The sequence below is a fragment of the Patella vulgata genome, chromosome 3 (genome assembly GCF_932274485.2).
Source record: "Patella vulgata chromosome 3, xgPatVulg1.2, whole genome shotgun sequence".
In the NCBI taxonomy this organism is placed as follows: Eukaryota; Metazoa; Mollusca; class Gastropoda; family Patellidae; genus Patella; species Patella vulgata.
In genome coordinates this window covers 57,009,585-57,031,132 of record NC_065881.2, presented here as the reverse complement: position 1 = coordinate 57,031,132, position 21,548 = coordinate 57,009,585, and the positions used below count along the sequence as shown (strand labels likewise).

The 21,548-nt window shown below is 33.5% G+C and overlaps 1 protein-coding gene across 2 annotated transcripts in view; it reads right to left on the bottom strand.

The window, feature by feature from the left end:
* Positions 1 to 1,234: 1,234 nt before the first annotated feature.
* Positions 1,235 to 21,548, bottom strand: part of LOC126814629 (uncharacterized) — a 37,691-nt gene continuing 17,377 nt past the window's right edge. The window contains exons 6-9 of one of the 2 annotated variants that reach the window (XM_050539910.2): positions 13,494 to 13,553; positions 8,198 to 8,494; positions 7,722 to 7,808; positions 1,235 to 4,921 (exon numbers count right to left, since the gene is read on the bottom strand). In XM_050539910.2, coding sequence (XP_050395867.1) covers positions 4,776 to 4,921; positions 7,722 to 7,808; positions 8,198 to 8,494; positions 13,494 to 13,553 — 590 coding nt within the window. In that variant the 3' untranslated portion in view covers positions 1,235 to 4,775. The remainder of the gene's footprint in view (positions 4,922 to 7,721; positions 7,809 to 8,197; positions 8,495 to 13,493; positions 13,554 to 21,548) is intronic. The other variant, XM_050539911.2, reaches the window with a different exon arrangement.

The following is a 21,548-nucleotide window of genomic DNA, read 5'->3' as shown; positions in this document are numbered from 1 at the left end:
TAATTTTTACCTATAGTACAAATACGTCAAACGTCTTTATTTATTTTTCTAATACATAAAAAAAAAATGTTTTAGAATTTAATTAGTCGGAGAAAAACAGTTAATATTTGTGGTTCATTAAGTCTCATTGATGTCATCCTTATCAGTGATTGTAGCGAGCTAGCGAATATTCACTGCTGATCAGTGTGCATAAATTGGTCGGCTGCATAGAGTTATAAATAGATCAATGCATTTAACTTCCCAGCAAATCGTTGATTCAGATGCATTTGACATGTCCTCTAAAAAAAAATGCAAGCAAATGCAAACAGGTGGAATAATTCTGAGAGCGCCTGATCTTAAAGTAGCCCGTGTTTGTGTTGTTTACTAACACAAATAAATTGGTTTCTGTGAAGTCTACAATCTAAGCACAAGAATGTTCTTAAGAAATTTCCAGGAACACAAAATAAGATAAGTTTACTTAAATGAAAAGTCTACTAAAAAAAACCTAAGCACAAGAATGTGCATAAGAATTTTCTAGGAATCGGGGCCCTGGATTATGCCATGGCCCCTGATTATACGAAAAATCATGTTTTTAGCTTTTGGACCCTCTAGAGGTCACAATTTTTATCCGATTTTAAAAAACGTTTAAATTTATCATTGTTTGCAAATAGTGTAATAGTATGTCATACCAAGGTTGTGGACTTTCTAGAAGACACAATTGATATCGGATTTTGATGAAACTTAAAATATGTTTATGTCCCAAAGATTTTGGTTCCTTTCGCTATTACATATCTGACCGTAACTTCCTGGATTATGTCCCCTGATTGAACAAAAATCATGTTTTTTTAGCTTGTGGATTCTCTAGAGGTCACAATTTTTTATGATTTTAATTAATTTTTTTTAAAATAAATCACCATAATGAAGGTTGAATTCGAATTTCGGGAAAATCGAAAGGAAACTGCCTGGCAAAATAGCCTTTCAATATTTGCACATGTTTGATCCTAACTGTTTGGATTATGGCCCCTGATCGAACAAAAAATCGCTTTTGTTTTTAACTTGTTCCCTATCCATCTCTTGCAAAATGTGGGCGTATCTTGCTTGGCAACCGCTGGTTTAAACCACTTCTTATTTCTATTTTAAAAAATTTGTACTACGGTTGAGTTGGGATTTTTATATTTTTATTTATGTCTAACCTCTCTGCCGGGTGTTGCCGTTCCCCCTCTATTTTTCCTGATAAATAAGAATAACAAAGTAAAACAATAATATATGTATTAAGCTTACAACAAACATAGAGGCAATAAAATGATGTACAATTTTAACAACCTTCTTATGATATTCATGAACATTCAACATAACTTTTGAAAACTTGAAATGCCAAATTTGTATGCCTATCTTGACTTATATATCAATTAATGATAATGACAATGTCCGGGGGGGGGGGGGGGGGGGGGGGGGGGGGGCAGGGAATAATGTTGGCCATTGATATTAAGAATGAATAGCTTCATATTGGTACTTTCTTTTTGTTCTCTTGTATGTTGACTGAATTAGCTGATATGATGTACAACTTACCCAAATTCAACTTCAATTAATACAATAGACATCATATAATGTAACGATTCAAATAAGACACTTCAAGCTTACAATTTTCTCACAAGTTAGATCATTATGAACTCCAAATATTAATAAGTATAAAAAAGATCTATAAATCCATAATATTAATGTAGAAAATCATGTGATAATCTATATCACAACCATTATTGTTTTTTCCAATTAACTGAAAGTCACAAAAAAAAATTTGTTCTTTATATTTTACAGTAGTAATAATATTTCTTGTATAACCAGGTCATCTCTCCCAGCAAAAAAAAAAAAAATGAATATAATAAAGAATAAACAAAGCAAACTATATAAATATATGCTAATAATAAAAAGTTATGTGATAAAAACATATTACAATAAAAATTAATTTATGTTCACCCAAGTTTTACATAACATCTTTAAGTTTTTACCATATTATGAAGTTGCATTTAAAAGTAATCATACTGATCAAAACAAAATGTAAAACAATGTTAATAAAGTAAAGAACTGTTAGTTCACACAAGAATATAATAAAAGAGATGCCACTGTTTCAATATACAAGAACAAAGTAAAAAGAAGAGCAAAGCATATACATGTTCCTAAAGCAATAAATGAATCGTGTAATTACAATAGCAGGCGGAACTTAGCTTAGAGGTTGTATTGTGGTTACCTCAAAAGTCTTATTGATAAAGTTATTGATCTTGATAACCAGTTTTTAGTAAATGGATTAAGCTTTTGGGGCTATCATGTCATTTGTTTTAGCAGAGAAATTTTGAATTCAAATCAAGTGATTGTATCAAGTTTTAACAAATCCTGGATATGGTTCCCATGAATGTCACCTTCTTTAGTTCAGTGTAGCAATCTCTAACTAGTTGTTAACTATTGCTTTAGGAATATGTAATATATTCTTCAGCTACAATTCACAATCAATTAAAACAATAATGACAATAAACATTGCATACACCAAATTTTCAAATCTTTAACAGATAGCGAAGAAAAGACAATACCAATTTTATATGAATATTTTTAGGCAACATCTTTTTCAATCTCACAATATATTCTTAAATCTGTAACGATAAATACATTACAATGGAATTTAAAAAAAAAAAAATAACATGTATATAAAGAGAAATTATAAAAATAGATGGAAAAGACATTATGTGCACAATACCAGCTGTAGGATATTTACATTTTATGTACAGATTCCTGGTAAATTATATGGACGTTTATTATTATGATAAAACAGGTAAAAATAAATGAACAATCTTACAAATCACTGAATACAGTTAAAGCTTGTACACAAGCTCTTTACCATTATCAAATTATATACCAGTTTTAAAATATATCATTTAGAATTAGATATCAAAAACTGTGCTTTTATTCAAGCTTAATATCTTATAATACAATAAACATTCTTTTTCGTATTTTATATTCCATTGAAAAAGTCAACCTATACAAAATATGGGAAAACAGCTTGCACTCTCCCAAAGCCTTGCCAAAGGCAATATCTTGTTGAGCCAGTCAAAAGTATAATCACAGAAGCTTATTATTTTGATTTGTAAAACATGCAAATTGTACTGGACTGGCTAGGAACATGTATTCATGATATCTGATATTTAGGTATTTAAATACCTAAGCCACTGTAAAAACCTCACCTATGTATCTAGAAATGATGTTTTATAATCTTACAAGAAGATTTATTTAGCAAATGAAATTAATATAGTTAAATGGCAAACAGGTATACAATTATAAATAAAAAAAATTATGCTTTTATCATTTTATGAAAATATACTGAGATGAAATGAAAAAGCAATGACAAACAGCACTTTTATAAATGAATGATTGCAAATCTTGCAATTCTGTCTTTAACTAGTATAACATCATCAGATCCTGACGATAACATGTGAGAATGATGTTTTAGGATCACATAAACGCACTACAGGTCAATTCTCTCACAAAAAAAATGGGAATGTTGATGATCAGGACTTTATAATACAGACATGGGCTATAAATTGTATCTTTTTCAAAAACAAGGGATAATTACAACACCTACAGTACTATGGAGAGTTGGAGAAGCGTCATTGCATTAATTCACGAGGGCATGAATACCAGAGTTATTGACAGGTTTAGATGTCATCACACTACCATCCCGAGACTTTACAATTGTTACCAGCAAATAAAGTCCACTAGAGCTCGGCCAAAGCCTAGACAGCTGCATGTGACACCTCACTGACAAGACTGGCACAGTATCTAGAAAGATCTTTCAGTTCTAATCGCACACTGCCAGCTTCCATACTGCTGTTACTGTGTCGGTAAATGTCCAGTCTAAAGTCGTCCAGACCGTCAACAAGGGTTGTTGCATATTTTTTCTTTTGTCAGTAATGAAAACATTTAAAACACACTAAAATCTGATTACAAGTACTTATCAGAATCATTAGAATTTGTTTCGATTCTTTGTCTCTGACCTTAAACACTGTGTATAACCTTATATTAACTTTAGCCTCTAGAGTAGCACATCCACAAAATTTCTCAATTGATCAAGGGCCACAACTCTGACAGTAATTATTGGAAATTGTTGAAAATCAATAGATTTCTTTGTCTCATAATCATAACACTGTGTATAAATTCATAGTCAATCGGATATTAACATTAGCATCTCGAATGTCCACAAGATTTTTCAAATGATCAAGGGCCATAACTCTGACAGTATCAGAAATCGTTGAAAATCATTAGGATTCTTTGTCAAATGGCTTTAACACTGTGTATAAATTTAACGTCAATCAGATATTAACTTTAGCATCGAGAGCGTCCACAAGATTTTTTCAAGTGATCAAGGGCCAAATCTCTTTCATTAATTATTGAAAATCGATGAAAATAAATAAATATTAACTTTAGCCTCTAGAGTGTCCACAAGAGTTTTCAAAGTGATCAAGGGCCATAACTCTGGCTGGAATTATCAAAAATTGTTGAAATCAAGAGACTTCTTCATCTCATGACTGTAAACACTGTGTATAAATTTAAAGTCTAGAGTGTGCACAATTGCTTGTAAATGCTGGAAGCAGAGGGGCGACGGCAATATACAACCAACCACATTATGTCTCGCCAGCACTTCTATTCACATCAGTGGTGCGTTTTCATTGCATCTCAGTATATAAAATAAGGCTTGGTTACAAAAGACAAAAATAATAAAATAAAATTTAAAGAATGTACATAATCTAAAATTAAATGGCCAATGGCTCATCATCATTTTCCAATAAAATCTGACGATCATACTGACTTCTTTTTTTACGAATCATCATAAAGACCACAATGACAATAACAGTAAGTATGATTACAGCCGACACACATCCAGCAATTACAGCAGTAGCTGAAAATTAAAAACCAACAAATAGTTTAACTGTTTTTATTTAAAAAAAACAAGAAATTTGAGTATTGATAACTTGTTGGAGGTATTGTTTGCACAGTCTTTTATTAATTTCAATGTATGGCCCTATGGAGCGGAATTTCCCTCATAATTCTAATTCCTAAGGTAGTAATGCGTATGCTAATATGCTTACTTCTATGCATGTAACTTCTTACTAACACATGTTAAATTGGCTATTTACACATGTAAAAATTCTAATTTATATGACTTATTTTTTAAATATTGCAGTTAAAATTTGTATTTTGTTCTATTTCCATTATTACTCTTAATTTATTGTATGGTAGTCAGTTTAGCTCTGTTAACATTTTGACATTTTACAAATGTTTCGCGGTAGAGTCCCCATAATTCTAAAGCTCATTTTGATAGACAGTACTGTTTACAATTCTATGGTGGCTTATTGGGAACATGTAAACGCGCCCTTTCCACAACCCGACAGACATGACGATATTTTTCTGTCAAAAATAATAAAATATTTTACGTACAATTAAATAAATAGGCTATTTTATTGTGCATTGTTTTGACCTATTTGTTTTCTAAAAGAATAATATACAGCGAGAACTCATTACGTCATGCATGAAAGTGAATACATAAATATAAATCGGTCATGCTTAGTTTAGCTTATCTCTTCCCTTCAAAATTATGAAATGTTTTATACACAAAAGTTGAGTATTTTTGATATCATTGAAGTAATCTATATCGGGTCAGGCTTCCAAATCATTGGGAGCAGCGGTGGCTCGGTAACCAGGAGGTCTCGGGTTCGTTCCTGGAGTTTGAAGAGACAGTTCCTCGGGTTTTCCGGCGTGCTTTCCACCTGTCAGTGCCTGACAAGGAACACTATTAATGGGACGAAAACCCAATGGCGTGCACCAAGAGTAGGCCATAAGCGCCCCTGTCCATACAAAAACCACTGACATTGCACACTTCAATCAAGTCTCCATGGCTATATAAACGACGGGAAGCGCTAGAAATAGTAAGTATTGTGAGATGATAGCAGACGAAATGTCGTCAACAAGTCAAAACAAAATGTCGGGTGATGCACCTTCTTAATACTGTAATATATAGTCAAACAGTTGTAACAAATTTTATTTTAATCCCTTCAAGTGCCTGTGATTATGCCATATTTTAGCAACAGCATTTTCTGATATTTGGTGCTGTATTAAACGGAAAATTTTGAGGACTGCAAGTCAAGATTGAAAAAACTTTTCTTAAGTTCACATACCGACTACCGAGTAGTTTAGTTTTAGTTTTAACAATATGTTCAGCTATGAGTCATAGATGAGGAAGGTTTGTTAGTAGTCGAAAGGCAAAGAATAAAATATAGTAATTAGTATTGGTAATATATTTTTTATTAATGATAAATTTATGAAATCATTTATATTTGAAATAATTAAAGATGCATTATGTAAAATTTAGATAAAGAGATGGACATTAAAAAATGAAATATAATAAAAAAAAAAGATAGGTTGCCAGGCAACTGCAGAAATTGCTGAAATTCAATAGGCTTCTTCTTTTCCCTAATTTAAATATTGCATATAAATTTGACAAAGATCGGATGTTAACTTTTGGCATTAGAGCGTTCACAAGGTTTAACAAAGTGAAATAAGGGCCATAACTCTAGACATAATAAACGGAAATTATTGAAATTAAATAGGCTTCTTCATCTCACTAATGTAAACATATATCAGTTTTAAAACAACTGGATGATAACTTTTGGCGTTAGAGCGGACAGGGGCGATGGCAATATACGTCCACATTTCCATGTGGGCGTATAAAAATGAATATGGAAATTTCATTTGAATTACTATATTCTGAGCTAAGTAATCGCTGTTTGAACTTAGCTTTGGTTGTCAAGTACCCTTGATTTTTGGTTGTCAAGTACCCTTGATTCGATCAACAAAGTATTGATTATTCATTTTAATTTTAAGGGGTGAGGCTACCCGAAAAATGTGTTCTTAAATTCTAAAGCTATTGAATTGAAAATGGCACAAGTAGTTAGGAAATGTAATAAACAAGGGAAAACTAACATTAACAAAAAATAAAAAAAAAATTGTTGCTAGGGTAACACATTATTTTTGGAAAAAGTATGAAAAATGTTGGTACACCATATTTCTGGCACTAACAAAGATAAATTTCTCTTTTTCGGACTGCTTATTCTTTCATGATAACCCTAAAATCAGACAAAGAGTTTTTCTCTATAATTTTCATAGTTTCTTGGAAAATAGTGTTTAAAACATTTGCTTCACCACAATATTTGTCTTTTGAGAAATATTTTTATAACTTTTGAAATATTAATAATTCAAATCGCTTTCTGTCTGATTCAGGGGTAGATATTTGTTTATATATCCTGCAAATTTGGTGAAAATATCTTTATTAGTTACAGAGATATAGTGTACCTACACTTTTCATAATTTTTAATCCAAAAATGGGTTACCCTGGCAACAACTTTTTTTAAAAGTTACTTTTCTCTTTTTTATTACATTTCCTAACTACTTGTACCATTTTCAATTCAATAGCTTTACAATTTAAGAACAAAAAATTTTGGGTAGCCTTTCCGCTTAAATTATTAAATGACAGGGGTGTTCTAAATATCGTAGCCATCCGATAGCCTAGAGACTTGATTATGGGCTTGTCATTTGAATAAATGTCTGAATAATAATTTATATAACATTTGAATCCAGAAAAAAGACCTGCAATAAGCAGATCTAGCTCTTACATAATGCATCTTTAACAAATCTGTACTCACTATTAGTATAGGCCTTTGTAGTTTGATGGAGAGGTTGTTTTTTAGTGGCATTTGCATCTGGGGCAGTTGTACCAGGCATCACTGTAACTATATTGAGTCAAATAATAATTTAATAAATAATATTTATAAAATATATCCGGAAAATAATATCTTGATCTTCATGATCTTTTTATGTGTTTTTATGAACCTGGCACTGGAAAACATCCATCTGAAAATTATTTCTAGGTGGGTATTGATGGAAATTCTTGAGATCGTAAAATTTCTTTTCAAATTAGAAGCTGTGAAAATTTGTTATTTGGTTTAACAAATGCCATCAATTTACAGCCAAGACTACTGATCCATGATGTCCAGTCCTCCTGTACAATATGCAAAGATATCAAGCTGGGCAGAACAGAAACGTTTTTTTTTAGATATTTTAATAGTAATACATGTATCCGGCACTATTTTAACACTTGGATTTGGAAAGTGGTACTTACATGTATCCTGATTTGCAGCATCACAAATTTGTCTAGGTATACTATAGTGGAAGCCTTGCTTGCATGCACAACGTCCAACAGAATTCTGGCCTTTAACTTCCTTACAAACTTCACTTGGACCACATTTCTGATTAAAATCACAGACTTGGTTTAGACGGCTTTTTGTAACGCAAGCTTTAACTGTCTTATCATAGACAAAATCATCATAGCACACGCAGATGTTAATCTGCTCATTACAAGCTTCCGTCTCTGCACACTGTTGACCATCGGCATCACTACAAGTCTTGTTGAAGGTCACTACAATATATAACAACAACTGATATTTATGTAACGTTATGTGTCTGGTTATATTGTCTTGCCAAAGTCATGTATGTTGGCCTACATTTTACTTGTAGTTTATAATTTAAATGAATGTAGATTTTAATGCTCAATGATCTGGACTAATCCAGGAAGCCACAGTCCGATATGTGTGAATATCGAAAGGAACCAATATCTTTGGGATATAATAAACATATATTTCAAGTTTCATCAAAATCTGATGAAAATTGTTACCTCTAGCATGTCTACAACCTTGGTATTACACACTTTTACTTTGCGTATGTGGAGTGGCCATTTTGTCAGGCAGTTTCCCCTTGATTTTCACAAAATTCTATCTCAATCGTCACTATGGTCTAAAGGGACTATCCCAAATTGAACAGAGTCTCAAAAATAAAAGTCTGAGTACGTATGATATTTAAGCGCCAAAATATAGAGAAATGGTGTATTTACCTTGACTCAAAGTTTAAGCTCAAAATATTAAGTCGTTTGGGCGTGAACGTCAAAACTGCTTACCCGGACACGTAACCCTTTTAAGATTTTGGGTCAATTTTTTTGTTGGGTGACCTGATAATTGATTCCCTTTCCTTTAGAGGTCTATACAATGAATGACCCATGTGCTGTACTGGATAACGAAAGGTAAATTTCACCTACACATAATTTTTATAAAATTAAAGCCTGGTTTTATCCAGACACCGCATAATACAGCTTGGGACACCAGTTTCCATTTCCATATGAAGACTGACTGGTTTAAGTTGTTTGAAAATATATCACATATATTGAGCTAGGAAAAAAGTGGGTTTGGAACTAAATGCCAAACAGTACTTATGGAAGCTTTTATGAAAATTCTTTTTGTGTGTTGGGATGGACATGATGTCGGGCTAAGACTAAGAGGAAAAAATAGAATTTTGGAAATTTGCATAATCATGTAGTCACGTGACGTCATGGCGGCCATTTTGGATTTCTCATTTCTCACTAAAGCTAACACGAAAGAGAGGTTTACTGTATAGCTTATCTCACACTTTCTAATCTTTAAATAGTTGGATTTTACGTATACAGTTGATATTCATGATTTTTTACAGTTGCCATAGAAACCACGAGAATAAGTGTTATATCCCATTTTGAAAATTGTCCAAGAACCTATTTCATAATGTCAATCAAATTACCTTTCCAACCATACCAAATAACAATAAACTATAACACATACTTATGGAAGAACAATTACTGATTTATTTGGGCGACGTTTTGAAGAGTATTCTCTCAACGTTTTCAAGCAACGTTTCACTTGCTTGAAAACGTTGAGAGAATACTCTTCGAAACGTCGCCCAAATAAATCAGTAATTGTTCTTCCATAAGTATGTGTTATAGTTTATTGCTCTATCCAGTTACTAAATGCCTCTAAAAGATCAATACCAAATAACCTTTATTCTACCGTACGTAGGGGTATCGGAAAAAATATTGACTTAAATTAAACCGCTAGCCTATATACCTTGCCAGTTTACTCATGTGGGTGCCGCTGGATTATTTCTAGGCAAATTCAAAATGCCAAGTTAGTTTATATAGGATCTTTTTTAAAGCCTTGCTCTGTGGGATTTTAGAGCCAGAATTGGTGCAGCTGGTGGTCATATTAGATTTAGAGGGGCCTGACAGGCTCCTGCCTGATTAGTTTTATTATCAAATAAAAGTTTGTTAGGGTATTGAAAATACTGGTTAATATAACCAACTTGTTATTTATGTTACATAAAACCTAAATATTACCCAACATTAGTAACCTATGTAGTCACTCATTAGAACTGGGTTGATGTGATATAATATTTTGATGTGATGGGTAAAACTGATCAAGCATTTGTTTCTTAATTTTAGTTTGATCTTTGGCTTCCTGTGTTGACATATAATCAATTATATCTCGACAATGGCTATATCAATGTTGAATGAATGTAAAATCATCAACACAGATTATAAAATCCAATAAAATCAGTAATCTTAATTTAGACAAAGATCAAAGTTTTATGGCTATTTTAGAGAAAGAAAGAGAAATATTGTGTATAAAATTAAAGTAAATCGGATATCAACTTTAGCCTCAAGAGAGCTTCTACAAGATTTTATAAAGAGGTCAAGGGCCATAAATATCAGAAATAGTGGAAAATCTATAGGATTCTTTGTCTCATGCTCTTAAATACTGTGTATAAATTTAAAGTCAATCAGATATTAACTTTAGCCTCTGGAGTGTCCACAAGATTTTTCAAAGTAATCCAGGGCCATAACTAGGGCAGTAATTATCGGAAATTGCTGAAAATCAATAGGCTTCTTTGTCTCATGACCTTAAACACTGTGTATAAATTTAAAGTCAATTGGATATTAACTTTAGCCCATAGAGCATCCACAAGCAATTGTGGATGCTGGAATGGGGCAACCACAATAAATATGTCAATATACGACCACATTTCAATGAACATACTAAGTTTAAAGATCATTTTGACTTTCATTCATATCCTTGAATTTATGTGAGATCAGATTGTGTTTAAAAGAATTTTAATTCATATTCTGTTAGCTGTTGTGTAACACATTTCATTCAAGTTACAAAACAAAAGTTGGAAAAGCCTATTGTTTGAGCAGATACAAATCATGATTTCTATGTCACATTTAAAAAATGAATCCTTCACCCTTTCATCACAAATCAAGCCATTGCAATACAGTCACATATGTTTCTAAACAAGCCAACAGTGAGGCTGATGTCCCCCGCCGAAATAGGAAAATAATTAGAGGACACATATAAATTTATCACAAATTATCTTTTACAAAGTATTGAACAATCAAACAGTATATATCTTTAATCAAATGACTTATGTCGGCTTAGCCTGCGCAGAAAAGGTTCATCTAATTAGAACTAAAGTTATCGTGCCCCAAAGCATCAACCAATCAAATAGCTTATCTCGGCCTATGCAGAAAATGCTCATTATCGAGGTATTCATGTAATGAAACTATAAACCAAGTTTGATCACTCTCACTTAATTAGAACTAAAGTTATCGTGTCCCAAAGCATCAACCAATCAAATGACTTATGTCGGCTTAGCCTGCGCAGAAAAGGTTCATCTTCGAACTCCATCTAGGCATTGACCTAATAAAGGCCTACACCAAGTTTGAACCTTCTACCTCAATTGGGAGGAGAGTTATTGTGTCCCAAAAAGTGTGACGGACAGACAGACAAACAGACAGACGGACGAACCCATTTTAATAGTCCCCTGCTTTCTTCGAAAGGCGGGGGACAATAAGCATACACACCAATTTTGAACATTTTAACTCAATTCGAAGGAGTGTGACGGACAGACAGACAAACAGACGACGGACGAACCCATTTTAATAGTCCCCTGCTTTCTTCGAAAGGCGGGGGACAATAAGCATACACACCAATTTTGAACATTTTAACTCAATTCGAAGGAGAGTTATTGTGTTCCAAAGTCTCAGCAAATCAAATTGCTTATCGCTCTGCTTAATCTGAGCAGAAAATGCTCATTATCGATCTTAGTCAAGGTATTACTGTAATGAAACTATACACCAAGTTTCATCACTCTCACTTAATTAGAACTAAAGTTATAGTGTCCCAAAGCATCAACCAATCAAATTGTTTATCTACTTAATTAGAACTAAAGTTATAGTGTCCCAAAGCATCAACCAATCAAATTGTTTATCTCTGCTTACCCTAAGCGGAACGGATAGACAAACAGACAGACGGACGAACCCATTTTAATAGTTCCCTGCTTTCTTCGAAAGGCGGGGGACAATAAGCATGAACATTTACTCAATTCGAAGATCAACCAATCAAATTGTTTATCTCTGCTTACCATAAGCGGAACGGACAGACAGACAAACAGACAGATGGACGAACCCATTTTAATAGTTCCCTGCTTTCTTCGAAAGGCGGGGGACAATCAAAGTAGGAGAGTTATTGTTTTCCAAAGTCTCGACCAATCAAATTGCGTATCGCTCTGCTTACCCTGAGCAGAAAATGCTCATTATCAAACTTAGTCAAGGTATTACTGTAATGAAACTATACACCAAGTTTCATCAATCTCACTTAATTAGAACTAAAGTTATCGTGTCCCAAAGCATCAACCAATCAAATTGCTTATCTCTGCTTACCCTAAGCGGAAAATGCTCATCTTCGAACTCCATCAAGGCATTGACCTAATCAACACATACACCAAGTTTGAACATTCTAGCTCAATTAGGAAGAGAGTTATCGTGCCCCAAAGTATCAACCAATCAAATTGCTTATCTCTGCTTACCCTAAGCGGAAAATGCTCATCTTCGAACTCCATCAAGGCATTGACCTAATAAACACATACACCAAGTTTGAACATTCTAGCTCAATTAAAAGTTATCGTGTCCCAAAGCATCAACCAATCAAATTGCTTATCTCTGCTTACCCTAAGCGGAAAATGCTCATCTTCGAACTCCATCAAGGCATTGACCTAATCAACACATACACCAAGTTTGAACATTCTAGCCCAATTAGGAAGAGAGTTATCGTGTCCCAAAGCATCAACCAATCAAATTGCTTATCTCTGCTTACCCTAAGCGGAAAATGCTCATCTTCGAACTCCATCAAGGCATTGACCTAATAAACACATACACCAAGTTTGAACATTCTAGCACAATTAGGAAGAGAGTTATTGTGTCCCAAAAAGTGTGACGGACAGACAGACGGACAGACAGACAGACGGACGAACCCATTTTAATAGTCCCCTGCTTTCTTCGAAAGGCGGGGGACAATAAGACCATGCACCTATCAACATAATATACATAGTTCAAAATGTCTATATGGGTTATTATAATGATAGTTACCATCTGATAGTGAAGCATGCCTACAAGATATTATTTCTACCATGCTATTAAAATACACTTACAAGTTAGACACAAAGAAACCAAATTTTATTGAGCTATTACCGTATATGTTACATAATTAACAATCATATCTTACATGATGCAGGTGTAGTAGATGCTAAAGGCAATATTGTATGCCAATCAGATTTAGATCCACCTTGAAAAATATGAAGTCATGCATTTAATTAATGTGAGTGGTATTAATAAAAGAGTCAGTTATTTGTGCACTGTGTATACATTTAGAATTGAAGATAGGTTGCCAGACAACAAAACATACGCCCACAGCAGCTAAATCGTCCGAGCGGTCGTCAAGGGTTGTCGCATATTTATTCCTTTGTAGGTAATTGGGAGCCTTTACAAGACAGTTCCATACAGATCAGATTATAAATTTTGTCGTTTGAGGGTTTACAAGGTTCTACAAACTGAAGCAAGAGTCTTAACTCTGGAAGTAATCTACAGAAATGATTGAAATTTGACAGGCTTTTTCGTTTTATTAAATTAAATAATGCATGTAAATTTCATACAGATCACATTTGTCATTCAAACATTCACAATCGCCATAACTCTAGAAATTATTGACGGAAATTGCTGAAATTCAATAGACCTGTTTCAAAAATTTAAATGATGCATATAAATTTCATACATATCGGATGATAACTATTATCAATCGAGCATAAACAAGGTTTAACAAAGTGAAACAAGAGCAATAACTCTAGAAGTAATTATTGTAATTGTTGAAATTCAATAGGCTTTTTCGTTTTTACTAATTTAAATCATGCATATAAATTTCTCAAAGATCGGGTGATAACTTTTTGCGTTAAAGCGTTCACAAGGATCAATAAAGTGAAACAAGGGCCATAACTCTAGAAGTAATTATTGTAATTGTTGAAATTCAATAGGCTTTTTCGTTTTACTAATTTAAATCATGCATATAAATTTCTCAAAGATCGGGTGATAACTTTTTGCGTTAAAGCGTTCACAAGGATCAATAAAGTGAAACAAGGGCCATAACTCTAGACGTAAATTTCCGCCTCAAAATCATGAATATTTAACAAAACCTGGCAGAAAATGTTAATTCAAACCCTCTTCATCCATTCTAGACCAAAAAATCAACACAAATGGGCATGCAAAAGGGGAGAAAAGAGAGAGAGAGAGAGAATTGCTATAAATAGACGAACTACAATTCGTGGGTACCGAGATGATGAAATTTAATGGTGGTCTGCCTCCAAACAGAAATTGCTGAAATTCAATAGGCTTCTCCGTTTCACTAATCTAAATAATGCATATAAATTTCACAAAGATCGAATGATAACTTTTGGCGTTGGAGCGTTCACAAGGATCAATAAAGTGAAACAAGGGCCAAAACTCTAGACGTAATAAACGGAAATTGGTGAAATTCAATAGGCTTCTTCGTTTCAGTAACCTAAATAATGCATATAAATTTCAGAAAGATCCGATGATAACTTTTGACGTGAGAGCATTCACAAGGATCAATAAAGTGAAACAAGGGCCATAACTCTAGACGTAATAAATGGGAATTGCTGAAATTCAATAGGCTTCTTCATTTCAGCAATCTAAATAATGCATATAAATTTCAGAAAGATCGGATGATAACTTTTGACGTGAGAGCGTTCACAAGGATCAATAAAGTGAAACAAGGGCCATAACTCTAGACTTAATAAACGGGAATTGCTCAAATTCAATAGGCTTCTTCATTTCAGGAATCTAAATAATGCATATAAATTTCAGAAAGATTGGATGATAACTTTTGACGTGAGAGTGTTCATAAGGATCAATAAAGTGAAACAAGGGCCATAACTCTAGACGTAATAAACGGAAATTGCCGAAATTCAATAGGCTTCTTCGTTTCAGTAACCTAATTAATGCATATAAATTTCAGAAAGATCGGATGATAACTTTTGACATTAGAGTGTTCACAAGGATCAATAAAGTGAAACAAGGGCCATAACTCTAGACGTAATAAACGGGAATTGCTGAAATTCAAAAGGCTTCTTCGTTTCAGCAATCTAAATAATGCATATAATTTTCAGAAAGATCAGATGATAACTTTTAAGGTGAGAGCGTTCACAAGGATCAATAAAGTGAAACAAGGGCCATAACTCTAGACGTAATAAACGAAAATTGCCGAAATTCTTCGTTTCAGTAATCTTAATAATGCATATAAATTTCTCAAAGATCGAATGATAACTTTTGGCGTTAGAGCGTTCACAAGGTTCAATAAAGTGAAACAAGGGCCATAACTCTAGACGTAATAAATGGAAATTGCTGAAATTCAACAGACTTCTTCGTTTCACTAATTTAAATAATGCATGTAAATTTCAGAAAGATCGGATGATAATTTTTGGCGTTTCTTGTGAACGATGGACGGACGGACGGGGACGACGGCAATATACGTCCACATTTCAATGTGGGCGTATAAAAATGATAATTTATTTTACATGTATCTGTACAGATATTGTGAGAGAGAGGGGTGAGGGGGGGTTAAGTCCACTCGACACAAACTTTCATTCTGAGATTAACATATTTCAAGAATTCGCTTGCACGCAGGGGTCTTTAGCTGTGGGAGGAAACCAGAGGGACCAGAGAAAATCTGCATGGTTGAGACCAGAGGGACCAGAGAAAATCCGCATGGTTGGACTGCCAACCCTTCTCTTTGTCACGTAAAGTGGGGAATCGAAAACAATGCCAGTTCCCTCAAAAATTTTACCACTCAAGACATTTCATGCCATGCAACAGAAACCTATCCTGGAATACATAAAAAAACCACAACACAGTTTATATGGAAATACATACTTCCTCATAATGAACATAACCAGAGAGAGAGAAGGATGGGTTTAGCCACTTGACTCAATGACAGACCTTGTGATGCAACCATTGCCAAATTGGGCCACCCAACCCCCCAAATAACCATAGAAGTTATACAAAAAATTTTTTTGAAAAGAATTCTTCAATTTAATAGGATAGAAAACCTATATTTAAGAAATACATAATGATAAGTGAACAAGGTGCTGACTACCTAACAAGGATGTTCCTCAGTTCCATTTGGATGTTATAATAATTACAGTTCTATAAAGTTGTAACAAGATTTAGTGAAAAAAAAAGGACATAACACTGGAGCTGATTATTGAAGGAGCAACAGATTTCTTCAATTTTATGAAATAGAAAACCCATATCAATTTTAAAAAGATAGTTCACTAACAAGAAATGTGAACGATTGGTTCTCCCTTTTATTAGATTAGACTTTAGATTACCAATATAAAAAAAGATAGCTTAAAATACATACTATACACAGCGGGAGAGGGTGATGACCTTGTAGTCTAAAGTGTCACCTTTCAAGCTCAAGCTGGGAGGTCATCTCTGACCATATTCCTTGTTGTGTTTCATTTGATTAAGACCTAATCCCACTCAAGCACTGACGTACTCGGAGCAAATTTCTGTCCCAAATTATGATTGGTTCAACAGTCCGATCAACAACCAATACATTACTACATAACAAAATCAATTGGGATTAACCAGCTCTAAATATGTTACCGTAAAGTGTCTGGTGACAATTGCGGCTACATTATGTCATAATGAGCGTAAGGTATTATGCTCAATTAACTAATTGTGTGATAAAAGAGAGAGAGAAATGGGGTTTAACGTCCACGGACACAAACTAGGTCATTTCGGGGCTAACATATGGTTCAATTTTATTTCAATATTTGGCTTGTGCGTATGGGTCTTTAGCAGTGGGAGGAAAGTGGAATCTTTTTATCATCTCTTGGAGCACACAACAGACGAACAATATTTTCACCATCTTTTAATACATTTAATCAACTGTACGAAAAACGCATATCAAAGAGAATGACTGTCATGTTGCATATTGTGTTTCACCAAATTGGATTGAAATACGACATGTGCTTTTTTGGTAAAATAAATAATTATTCATGGATTTTCTTCACAAAAATGAATAGATATCATCAAATACTTAAACATACATTATGCAAGAGCTAATCTGTCTATTGCAGGTCTTTCTTTAGGCCTGAAATATTATCTAAATTATTAATTAGACATTAATTAACTTATCTAGATCATAATTTACACTCTTGATGGCATCGGTAGCCTGTGATGTTTATTGGATTAGGTTCCGATTTCCTGTTCGACTTCCATTCATAATTTAATCATGAAATGGATAATCAAGACTATGTTTTTTATCGTACTGACTTTGGTAATGATGATCAATGCTAGGCCGAAAATTCATCGCTAAAATTAAAATCTTGGTTCAGAATGGATCAATTTGACTGAAATTTCAGCAAATTCCCTTTACATTATGTAGTTTTTAACTATTAGTATTATAGTGAGAACTGCCAGTTCTTTATATAATCTCCCATAATGTATCTTTAAAGGTAGGCAGTAATAATTGGTACAAAGAGACACGTTTATAGAATTTATCAGATATTTGAGTCAAAGCATTTTCATTCCAACAGCGAGTTTCGGCGACAGCTAAATTTACCGATGTGAGTATCGATGTTTGCTTCAGATGCATCCAAGCCCAGGGTAAAAATGTTCTTGAAATCAGCCCTAACAAACACTGGGATTTTTTTTTTCAAAAGAGGTCACCCCCGTTAAGCGGCAGTCATGAAAATTCCCTTTATTTTACTGTACTCAGGAGAGATTTGATTGGACGACGAGAATGGACACGCTCCCTCAAAAACTCAAGTTTTCAGTCTAAGTATAGCATGGCTAGAGAGGGATTTCTTGGGCCATTGCTTCAGGAATTAGTTCCTTTAGAAATGTCTGTTCACAGTTCCTATCGCTTGCTATATAGCTGCAATATGAAAATAAGATAAAATACCGCTCTTCCCCACCTCTGTTCTCAGGCTATTTTGGAACCCTTACCTTCTATTTTTCACCGTGAATGTTTATTTTTCGCAAAAGGAATCATTTCTCGTCATATCTGACACAAATTTATAATATTTCAACACTATGTTCAAGTAGAATTTAACAATTAAATAAACATGCGATCTGCGCATGTTTGGGTCTCGTAATGGTTGATCAGTTCAAATGTATTTTGTGTATGTTTTTAATCGCAAAATTCTGCTTGAAAATAGTGTTGAATTATTATAAATGTTTGTCAGCTGTGGCAAGAAATGATTCCTTTGGCAAACAAAGAAGAATCAGGGTGAAAAATAGTCGACAAGGATTCAAAAATAGCCTTAGACCAGAGGTGGGGATGAGCGGTATTTTCATATTGCAGCTATATAGCAAGCGGTAGGAACTGTCAGCGGACATCATCCAATCAGAGACAGTTCCTAAAGGAACTATTCATGAATATGCCTCAGACTTGCAGACAGTGGTGCATTCTCAACCTGCTGGGTTTACTCTGGTTAAACAACTGCGCATAGATTTCTCTGTGCTAACAAAGAATGTGGATGATATAAAGTCAGACAGGGGTTATTGCAATATATATACAACTACAAAGTGTGGGCATATAAAAACAGAATTACTGTTCGACTTAAAACTATAAACAATAAATAACCATCCACCTTAGTATTCTCACTGTACCATAACAGGCTTCGAAATTAGCGGACGCAAAGAGCGTGCTAAAATATGAAAATAGTGTGTTAGATTTGAACTAAAACGCAAAGTTTTGCGTCTACGGTAATTTAGTTTTAAGCAAATTTTAAAACTTGAATTTTTCTATAGCTTAATTCTGTGAAAAGGTTGAAAATGTTTACAATAAAATTTTACGTAAGACACCATTTTGCATATAGACTCAATTTCCATTAACAAACTCTGAGTCTCAACGAAGTGACCAGATATAATCGGCCATGCGTAACTTAACCAATGAAATAACAATACGTCACCTTCCCGACAAATAATGCAAAACTGAACCCATGTGATATTATTGACCAATCATGTTATCCCTAACTGTGTTGACCCAAGAAGGAGAACGGGCCATTTCACACGGTTTACGCAGCCTTAAGTAAAATACTACTGACGATGATTACCACATTTTGTAAACGCAGAAACCAATAAAATACACATTTGTGAAAAAGTGGTGGTAAAATGGACAAAGGTCCAAATGATCAACTTCTGTTCCAATACTTCCATTTGGCACCAGGCAGAAAAATGTTGTATTAATTTTAGATTTACAACTAGATTTAATGAAAGTTTTTGCTTGTTAGGGTTTCACACTGCGTAGCTTGTGTGAAACACTATTGTTTTTGTTAAAATTATTCTTATTATTATTCTTCTTATTATTATTATTTTTTTTTTCCAATTTGATTGTATCTCAGAAACTACTTGTCGGATTGATTCGATGTCTTCGGTTTTACTGGAAAAGTGGGTGTGACTTAGAGATTAAAGCTATTTCGAACGTTCTGCGACAATGCGAAATGTCCGAAATCGTGGAATTTGTCGATTTTTGAAATATTGCAGTAATATTAACAATAATCGTCGGATTTTAACATTGGATACATTTTGACATAGCCAGAGACAAGGCACATAGCCACGGTTCTTTAGATTTTTGATTTTCCACGAATCGTCGGAGATATTAGGCGCCAAATTTTGAAAATTTAAATTTTTACAAAAAACTTTTTTATTCATGAATATTTTAATGTGGTATTTTACCCAGGGTTAAAGAGTCATCTGATTTGACCAAAAATGGCACCATTTTTTGTCATCGTAAATTTCCTTGACCCCCATTGGCTAATTCAGTTTTTCAGTCCTGGATTAATTATTTATTGCTCGATTTGTATAAAACAAAGTTCATATGCTCCGTAATCCAAAATGTCATTTTTTTTGTTACCGGTAAAGTTACCTTTCGGCAACGGAAGTGACGTAAATTTAGCAAAAACTACAATTTTGACAGTTCGGTACCACTTTTTGAAAGCAAATATTATTTTTTTCAAATCTGGTATGACTGAAAGTGTGTGCCCTGTAAAGGCGCAGAAAACATCGGGCTCAGTTTTTTTAATTTCGATTTCGTTTTCGGGTCATTTTGATTTAAAGGTGAAAAAAGGTGAAAAAATGAGCTATTTACAACCCATTCAGGCTTTTCATATTTTAAAATATTTCTTCGCAACTTTCATAAAATTGTAGCATTAATCCATACGAAGAGAATCTATCTCAAAATTAGTTTGTAATATGAGCAGTTGCCGAGAAATGGTCAATTTTGCATGAGTCACTCTTTACGCTATTGTGTCTGTAAAAGAGTCAATTATTATTGGATTTTCATAAAAGTGACACCATTTGATGCGTAATGTCAATTGTGACTAGTTCAACTCAATTTAACATTTTCCATGTCACCGGAAATGACGAAATTTGGGTAAAAACTGTATTTATAGCCTTAGAAACAAATAATTTATTGAAATGAGTCGTATTTGTTGTTTGTTTAATATTTTGATATTTGATTCTAATCAACTAATAGAATGAACCCATACGATCATATAGGTATCACAAAATGGTTTCTAACTTGTTCAGTTGTAGAGAAATAGGTAATTTTCAACAGGTCACTTTTCAAGGTTTTTTGTCCATAAAAGTGTCAATTATTATTCGATTTTCATGAAATTTTCACTATGTGATACCTAATGCCATTTACGATTTCATACAAGTAATTTAAGATTTTCATTATCACCGGAAGTAACGTCATTTTGGCAAAAACTGTATTTTTAGCTTTCAAAACAGATATTTTATTCAAATGAGTCTGAGTTGTTATGTTTTTAAAATTATGATATTTGATTCCAATCAACAAATAGAATAAACCCATACGATCATACAGATTCCAGAAAATGGTTTCTAACTTGTATGGTTGCAGAGCAATTGACGGTTTTCTACAAGTCACTTTTTAAGGTTTTTGGTCTATAAAAGTAGCAATTATTATTCGATTTACATAAAATTTTCACCATGTGATGCCTTATGCCATTTCTGATTTCATAAAACTAATTGAATATTTTCATTATCACCGGAAGTACTGTACACTTACATGTAACAAATATATAAAATGAATTGATATTGCTGGATTTGGTTGATTCGGCGTCCATTTTATTTGATGTGTGCAATGATGAGGTGGAAACCTGTTTAATGGTTTCATTGGTACCGGAAGTGACATATGTTTAGGGTAACGTGGCACCGGTGAAACCCGTCATTA